The sequence below is a fragment of the Myotis daubentonii genome, chromosome 3 (assembly GCF_963259705.1).
Source record: "Myotis daubentonii chromosome 3, mMyoDau2.1, whole genome shotgun sequence".
NCBI lineage: Eukaryota > Metazoa > Chordata > Mammalia > Chiroptera > Vespertilionidae > Myotis > Myotis daubentonii.
The window spans coordinates 207,399,061-207,408,062 of NC_081842.1; the positions used below are offsets into that span (position 1 = coordinate 207,399,061).

The window sequence follows — 9,002 nt, forward strand, 5'->3', positions numbered from 1 at the left end:
GAGAGGACAAGGTGACCACTAAGGGTCCTTCTGGTTCTGGGTTCCAGAAATTTCTTTATTTATATTTTTATTTTTTTTTATTGTCTAAAGTTTTACATATGTCTCCTTTTCCCCCAATTGCCTCCCCCCCAACCCCCACCCCTGCCCAGCCATTCCCGCCCTGGGCAAGCCCCCACCGCCCCAGTGTCTGTGTCCACTGGTTATGCTAATATGCGTGCGTACAAGACCTTGGTGGCTCTCTAACCCCCAGAAGTTTCTTAAACTCAGTATGCCCCCGGTTGTCCTGGAGCCGGCACTCAGTGTAGAGCCTTCCATTGGCACTCAGAGCTGCCAGGCCATTAGGCAGTTATTCCGTCTGGGAAGTGAGTGACGTGGACTCAATCCGAGGTTTTCCAAATGGTTTGGGGGCCGAATCCTCTGTTCAGATGAAATCTAGCACAGATGCCCGGCAGGGACAGGAGCACAGCAGGAGGCACTGCCGGAGAGGATGCTGGGATGGGACACACCAGTCCATTGTTTCTTTCTCGGCCACTTGGCTGACCCCCGGGGCTCCTAGAACCAGGTGGGGGCTCATTGCTCTGCTGTTGTACACGGAGCAGTCCGGCCGCCTCTGGACCCCGCAGTGACCCGGCCTCTCCCTTGTTGCCCTCACAAAGGTCTGGTGCTCCGTCCGCACGCCCGAGAGCACCCACGAGGGCCTCATCACGGATCCCCACAGCCCCTCCCGCTTCCGGGTCATCGGCTCCGTCTCCAACTCCAAGGAGTTCTCGGAACACTTCCACTGCCCGCTGGGCTCACCCATGAACCCGCATCACAAGTGTGAAGTCTGGTGAGGGGCGAAGACCGCGAGCCACGACGGAAGCGGGGCGGGGCTGAGGATGGCCCGCAGGGTGGAGCCCGCAGGCTGCCCCCTCCGTCCAGTGCCCAGGGTGCCACCAGCCCCCCTGGCCGCCCAGGCCCCCGCCCCCGCACTGGAGGGTTTTCAGCCGGAACTGGGCCTGTGATGGGGGTTCTCGGCATAACCCGAGATTCGACCCCCTGCGGAGACCCTGTCACCCCAGCCGCGCCTGCACCAACTCTGAAGGGCATTTGGGTGTCAGGCTGGTGGCTCGCCAGGCCTGGGCCCATGCTGACAAGGGCAGTGGGCACAGCCCCACGCCCACATCCAGCGCCAGATATACCACTGTGTCAAATGCTTTAAATATATATTTTTGGGGAAACTATTTTTTAAGCATTGTGGAATACACTGGAAATCTTCAGGGAAATAATGCATCTGAAACACATTTTCTTTTTTTTAAGGAGAGGCTTGGTATATTTATTATGTTCTGTTTTTCTAAATAACCTGTGGACAAGGGAAGCCCCACTGATCTACCCCTCTCTCCGCCTCACTGGCTGCAAGGCTGAGCCGGGGCAGCGACGCCCGGGCCCTTGAGCAGGTCTTCAGCCCTTGGAGTATATGGTTTCCGCCTCCATCGCCTGGTTGAGGGAGGAGAGGCCTGGGGGCCAGCCAGGAAGGGGCCAGCTCGGGGGGGCCCAGCTCATGGGCACCACCCCTCGTAGCGTACCTGACTCTGTCCCCAGAGCCCGACAGCGGGAACCCCAGCGAGGAAGGTCTGATCCCCAAGTCGCAGCAGGGGACTGACAGCTGTAGCAGCATGAGGCCGGGGCAGGGCCCTCAAAGCCAGTCCGGTGCCCAAACACCTGGATCTGGACCACAGGACCCTGTGACCCCCCGCCCCCCATCAGATGTGCTCTTCTTGTCCCTCTTTTGCCCTCCCCCATATCTGTCCTGGGGGCCCGTGGCCTCTCCAGCATCCCCACCCCCAGAGGAGGAAAAGGAAATAGCCCTCCTCTCCCCCAGGCCCCAAACACCCCCCCCCCCCAGCTCCGTCCTCCACCGGCCGGGCCTGGCTCCCGGCCGCAGCCCCCGCCCTCTGTTCTCTGGTGCCTTATCGGAGGCTGTGACCCTGGGCGCACCCCCAGGAGGCAGCCCTCACCCCCAGGGTCCCTTGGCCTCCTCAGTGAAGCCCCCAAGTGTCCTGACTGGAACACAAGGCCATACCCCCTCCTCCCAGTGCCCACAGAGCTGCTTCACACCAGCACAGAGCTCTGCCTACAGGTCAGTGCGCAGGTCCGGGACAGGAACCCCTGAACTTGCCCCGAGCACCGTCACACCCTCAGCCCCTTGGGCTGAATCCAGACAATCCTTGTAGCTATTTGGACTCCTTCTTGGGAAATGCTTTCAGCCGTGGGAGGCTGGGGGGGGGGGGCGGGGTCCCCCAACCCGGTCAGGCTGGCCTGTGGTGTCGGGGAGCAGGAATATTGACCCCTCCCTGAGGCCACAGTTCAGAAGCCCCCCAGGTGGAGCTCATGGGAGCCCCACTCTGGCCCTCCGGGGAAGCAGTGCCTGTGATGGAGGCAGGAGCAGCCGTGCCCCCCACGGTCCTCCCACCTCCACAGCCCAGGCCGCCTGGCAGGCCCCGCTCCTCCACGCACTTGCCTGGCCCAGGAGGCCAGGTCATCCTTGCCCAGCAGAAGCCCCAGCTCAGCCACTGCCTCACCCACTTCAGATCGGCCCCAGAGCTGGTTTCTAGCCCCTCAAGCAGCAGGCCCGGGAGCCAGACAGGAGCTAGAGCAGGCTGTCCCAGTCCTGGTGCCCCCCTGCCCTCCAGCCTTCCCTGTGAGTCCAGTGTCTGTCAGCACCAAGGACTGGGACCTCCCGGCCGAAGCAGGTGTCCTAGAGCCGAGGGTCCAGCCAGAGGGACTGTCATTGGCACCCGTTGCTCCCTGGTGCACTGTGAGTGGCAGGGGGCGGGGGAGGGCACAGGGAAGAGGCCCTGGCCCTGAACTGGGGCTGGCTTGTCTGCAGGTACACAGACGTGGGTTTGGGCTGGGAATCTGGGTTTTGTATTCTTAACGTCTTGTGCTCCTGTAGTTCTGGTGTGGCACTATTGTAACTGAAATAAAGTACTTGTACCGTGGGCCGCGTGACTGAGTGTGTGACTTCTCAGGGTGGTGTGTGACCTGTGGGCTATGGGGGGGCACCCTGCCCCCCCCCCCCCGCAGTGTCATCAAGGCCAGCTGCACTCCTCCCGGAGCAGAAGCCTCGGATCCTGACACACAGGCTGAAGGGCCAAGAGGGCGGCATTTTTTTCCTGTTTCCCAAAGACCAAGTGAACGGGCTCCTTCCGCTTCCCTGCTATGGAGCCCCCACCCCCTCCCACCTCCTCCCTTGTTAGCAATAGACCTTCCCACAGCTCATGCATGTCCCCGGCCTGGCCCTGAGGGTTTCACCCTGCAGTTGGGAATTGGAAACACTTGTAAGATGCAACCTGAGAACCACTGGGAACGCTGTGTGACCTGTCATAGTGCCTGTGGGTAAAGGGGGCGCAGAGGCCCTGTCCGGGTGGAGGAGCCGCGGAAGGAGGGAGGGATGAGAGCAGGTTCTAAACGTGAAAGAATTTGGTACAATAATTGCTCCACTGAGAAATGGGTGAGACCTTTACAAAGAAAACGGTAAGACTTGGCTGGAGAACGTTAAAGAGAAGCTGAATAAATGCAGAGGAATACCCCGATCATGGACGGAAAGGCTCCCTATCACAAAAGATGTCATTCCCCCAAATTAATCTGTCATTTCAGTGTCCTCTCGGCCAACATTCTGAGTTCATTTTTCACGGGACTCGAAAAGCTGATGCACCTGGGAGAGAAAATGCGCCGTGGCCGGCTGAGACCATTTTGAGAAAGAACCATGAGGGAGCTGGCCTTTCCAAACTGTCATAAGGCTGCAGGGAACGATGTAGCCGGAGCTGGCGTGCGCACAGAGACACTGAACAGCTGGCAGAGATCAGAGAACCAGAGACCATTCTCTGTGTGTGTTTGGGGGGGGGGGGAGCCCTTCGAATCAGCTGAGAAATGAAGAACCATTAAATGAGTGGTGTTAGGATATCCACGTGGGAAAAGAAAAAGAATCTAGATCCTGCCCCCCTCACACAGTGCTCACACACATAGTTCACAACAATAAATTCCACCTATCCTAGGGAACTAACCATGTGAAAACCATAGAAGTCTCATAACATACAGGGTGAGGCAAAAGTAGGTTACAGTTTTGGGTGCATGAAATTCTTGCGTTATTTATTAACTATTGTATTATTTTCCATATGAATAACTGTAACCTGTATCACAGAACGTGTTAAAACTATGAGTAGGCAAACCTGTCTTTAAGAAAACATAAATGAAAGGAAAAAATGTGAAAGATTAATACATCTCACAACATCAAAACTTAATGCTTTTCTACCCAAAGCTATCTACAGAGTCAATGCAATGCCCAGCAAAATACCAACAGCATTTTTCACAGACCTAAAACAAACAATGCTAAAATTTATACAGAACAGCAAAAGACCCCAAATACCCAAAGCAATATTGAAAATGAACAAAGTTGGAGGTATGCTACCTAATATCAAACAATACTGCAAGGCTATAGCAACAAATTGATGCTCCTCAGATAGGAGGGGACTTGGGGAGCTGGGTGGAAAAGATAAAGGGATTAAGAAGTACAAATTGCCAGTTACAAAAATAGAAAGATGGAAAGTACAGCATAAGGAATATAGTCAATCTATATATATAAAAGGCCAATATGCTCAGTGTCCATCTGACTGGTCGCTATGACACCCACTGACCACCAGGGGGCAGGAGCTGCTGAGCTGCAGTGACTTGGCAGTGGTGGTTTCAGGTGATGCACCCTCAAACCAGAGAGGAGGGAGCCCAATTCCTCCCAGGGCCGCATGATTCCAAATTGGGCCGTGGGTTATGTTGTTGCTGGGGTACTGTTGGCCCCCAATCTGGTTTACTGCATGCTTGCATTTGTGTTCCACACTCTGTATGACAGCAACTTTGTAGAGTGCCCTCTTGCACTCCGGGACCCCCCGGGGGATGTCGGAGAGCTGGTTTTGGCCCAATCCCTGAAGGCTAGGCTGAGGGACCCCACCTGCCGGAGGGATCCACTCACTCTGAAGACACCCTTTGAGCCACGGTGGCACCTCAGGTGCGGCCAGCCTGGGAGGGACCACAGAAGGTTGGCTCCAGGGTGTGTCTGGCCCATCTCGCCCAGTCCCACCCTGCCGGCCACCTTCTAAATAATTTTTCAATGTGCACGAATCCGTGCACCAGGTCACTAGTATTGTAATAACTGTACGGTGTCAGCTAGGTACTAGACTTACTGGGGTGATCATAAGGCATATAAATGTAATCACTGTTATATAGCTGAAACTAATAAAATATTGTATGTTAGTTATTGAAAATAAAATGTTAAAAAAATCTAAAACAATTCTTTTGTAAAGAGGATACAGTGAATAAAATTAAAAGACAAGTGACAGAAGAGAGAAAAATGAAATGCAGCATACAGAGCTAATGATCCAGGATGTACTGGGGGGGAAAAAGGTGAAGGAGAGAGCAAAATATTTAAACAGACTATCCAGAGAAGAAGAAATACAAAAAAGACAAAAGAAAAAATTTCAAAAAGATGATCTCACTAATAATATGAGCAATATATTTAAAACCACAATGAGGTAATATTTTTCACCCATCAGATTGGCAAAAATGATGAAGTTTGGTATTTTGTTGTTGAGGGCACTGTCACCCACTGCCAGGACTAATTTGATAGTTTACTGCATTTAAAGGGCATTTACCAGGACCTCCATGCTGGGAGGAAAATGCTGTCTTCCTAATTTCTTGACTCGCCTCCTCCCCCCTTTTCTCTTAAGCCTCCTCTCCATCACTGTCTGAGCACACAGGCTTGCAGCTGCACACACGGGGAGTTCTGTTGGAATTTGAGTTATTTCTCTACTTCAGGTAATTTCAGGTTCATGTGTGGTTTTATTTCCTCTCTTTGTTGATTTACATTCATGGCTTGATTCCCAGTACGGGCACATGCCTGGGTGGTGGGCTCGATCCCCAGTGGGGGGCGTGCAGGAGGCAGCCAATCAGTGATTCTCTCTTATCATTGTTTGATGTTTCTCTCTCCCTCTCCTTTCCTCTCTGAAATCAATAAAAAATAAAAAAAATTTTTAAAAAGAGACATTGTGAAAACTGGTAACGGGGCGTGGCGAACTCAGACGGGCTTGGACGAAATCACTCGCGGGCTGTCCAGCACCGAAGGCTGAAATCGTGAACACTGGTGGGGCATAGCGGCTCCCAGCAGCACCAGCAACAGGGAAGAGTCTGGAAAGTGTGGACAGGGCAGCCTTGGAGAAGCATTGATTCTTGGGGAACACCAGTTTTATAGTGTAAAGATGATACCCTTGTAGATGTGGCAGTGAAGGGAAAATTAAGAACCCTAAGGAGCAGCCGGACAGACAGCAGAGGGCGCACTTGTGTGGGGAGTCTTGTCTGTGAATGAACGGAACCAGAAAAGGCAGATCACATGCATTCAAAACTTCTGTTAGAAAAGAAATGCAATTCAGAGCATCTCAACTGATAAAAGTTCTCACTCAAAAAATCAAGCATAAAGCTGAAGAAAACTGCAAGACAAAAATTGATAATATATCCGGACACAAAGAAAACATTAACAGGTTCCACAATGTGAAATCAATGCTCTCTTACCAAATGCAATATAATTGGACATTGAAAACAAACCAAGCCCAGCCGGCATGGTTCAGTGATTGAGCATTGACCTATGAACCATAAAATCACAGTTTGATTCCTGGTCAGGGGTTACGGACTCGATCCCCATGGTGGGGCGTGCAGGAGGCAAGTGATTCTCATCGTTGATGTTTCTTTCTCTCTCTCCCTCTCCTTTCCTCAATGAAAATGCATTTTTTAAAAAAAAAAGAAAGAAAGAAAGAAAAAGAAAAAGAGCCCTGACTGGTTTGGCTCAGTGGATAGAGCGTCAGCCTGCGGAATGAAGGGTCCCAGGTTCGATTCCAGTCAAGGGCATGTGCCTTGGTTGCGGGCACATCCCCAGTAGGGGGCGTGCAGGAGGCAGCTGATCGATGTTTCTAGCTCTCTATCCCTCTCCCTGTAAAAAATCAATAAAATATATAAAAAATAAAAGAAAAAGAAATGTTGAGAACCTACTATGTGTTAGTAATTGTGTTAGGTGCCGGGAATATAGCATTGAAGGTCAAGAAATTGCAGTTGTAAAGAGCACTCTACACCCAGAGGTAGAAATGTTGAGAACCTACTATGTGTTAGTAATTGTGCTAGGTGCCGGGAATATAGCATTGAAGGTCAAGAAATTGCAGTTGTAAAGAGCACTCTACACCCAGAGGTGCAGGGGAATGCAGAAGTGTCATGAGGAAGTCCCCTTGAGCTGAGGCTTGAAGACTAAGCAGGAAGTTGCCAAGTGAAGGGCAGGGAAGAGCGCACCAGGCAAAGGAAACAGCACACGGTAGGCACAGCTGCATTAGGGAGAAGCTTGAACAGAGAAACAAGCAACTGGCAGGCCAGTGAGGCTGGAGATGAGGGAGAAGGAGGGCGGAGAGACAGAAAGAGAGAGAGGCAGGCAGTGGCCACTGGCAGAGTCCTTTGGGCCTTCAAGAGGACTGACTGGGCTTTATCCTCAAATCAATGGGAAGCCATTGGTGAGTATACGCTGGGAAGTGACATTGATCAGCTTTGGGCTCTTAAAAAGAGGTTCTGCTGCCTGTGCAGAGAATGGATTGCAGGAGGGCTGGAGTGGAAGCGGGAAGATCAGTCAGGACGCAGAAAAAAAGGGGAGCGTGGCACATCCGGGGCAGCAGGGGGCCTGCATGGGGCCTCGTGTACCATTTCCATTTCCTTCCAGAGCACAGAGGGCAAAAACCCACACTGGGGAGGGAGTTTGCTAGGAGTTCCAGCAAGTCGGTTCTTTCTAGTTTTAAGATATGTCCACCAGAGGGCGCAAAACCCTAAGGAGACGCTTGGAATCAGCCCTGAGTCCACTTCCCTGGGACTGAATTCTGGGACTCAAGGCCGCCCCTGGGAGTCCGCTCCTTGCCCCGTTAGAGGGCTGACAGGAGGAGCCAGCCTTCAGTTCCTTCGGTGTTTTGTTAGAAGGCAGTGTGTACACTTGAAGAAATCCTGGGCTGGCAGCCTGAAATGGGAGTTTTAGTCCCTGCCCCACATGATGTACTCGAGTTTCTTCACCTGTTTGAGCCCCCAGATGGAGCTAACAGTTCCTGCCACTGTCTCCCCTTTTGCTCCTCCATCTGGCCCAGGCCCTGGGCCCTCATTTCAGAGAGAGGCTGTGTATCGCGGGGGCTCAGAACTTGGTGTTCGAGACCCAGGTTCAATCCCCAGCCCCAGTGTCCATCTCTGTTCAATGTAAATCCTAACACACCGTTGCATGGCTGCTAATTAAGAGAATGTCCGTAAGTACTTACAGTTGCTGGCACAACATAATTGCTTAACGAGTGTTTGTTATTCAGAAATTTGACTCACATTCGTTCAGTGCTGACTTAATGGATCTCCAGGCCTGGGGCTCTGCTAGTAGTTCTTTTTGCAACTTTTGGCAAGATTCCTTCCCTTTTCTGAGCCCCAGGTTCTCCAACAGAAAAGTAGGGGGTCAGATTACATTGAATCATCAGGAGGAGCCATTCCAGGGCTGACACTCCAGGCTGCTTCTATCTTCCTCCCTCTTACCTCCCCCCTTCCTATCTTTCTTCCATTTATCTATCGCTTATTCATTCGTCCAAGGATTATTTATGGACTATCCACTATAGTATTCCAGGTGCAGGAAACGAAACAGGTGTACATCACCGAGAGCCAGACCACTGCAAGCGGGTTTGTACAAAACCTTCTTTGTCCTGTCTTCCAGCAATCAATCCTCGCAGGTTATTTCATGTTTGGAACAGGAAAAAAAAAATGTGCCAAGAGTTTATTTCTGTGCGTCTCTGTGTGGCTGTGTACACACACACATTTATATATAACATTTGCAGCAGCGTTGTCATGGGAACGCTTTTTTGGTGTCTCTGGCCATGAGGGATGCCTGTGAGTGCAGGCGCTTTTATGGAATACCCCCTGCATGC

The 9,002-nt window shown here is 51.9% G+C and overlaps 1 protein-coding gene and 1 long non-coding RNA gene across 5 annotated transcripts in view; both read left to right on the forward strand.

The window, feature by feature from the left end:
- The window catches only part of ECE1 (endothelin converting enzyme 1), a 98,213-nt gene extending 95,232 nt beyond the window's left edge, over positions 1-2,981 (forward strand). For all 4 annotated transcript variants that reach the window (XM_059690906.1, XM_059690907.1, XM_059690903.1 and 1 more), the window contains exon 19: positions 657-2,981. In XM_059690906.1, the coding sequence (XP_059546889.1) occupies positions 657-833 (177 nt within the window). In that variant the 3' untranslated portion in view covers positions 834-2,981. The remainder of the gene's footprint in view (positions 1-656) is intronic.
- A 912-nt stretch (positions 2,982-3,893) lies between these two features.
- LOC132231571 (uncharacterized) lies at positions 3,894-5,435 on the forward strand. The gene is made up of 2 exons (XR_009452080.1): positions 3,894-4,606; positions 5,167-5,435. It is a non-coding gene; the product is annotated as an uncharacterized LOC132231571 (long non-coding RNA).
- Positions 5,436-9,002: the final 3,567 nt, after the last annotated feature.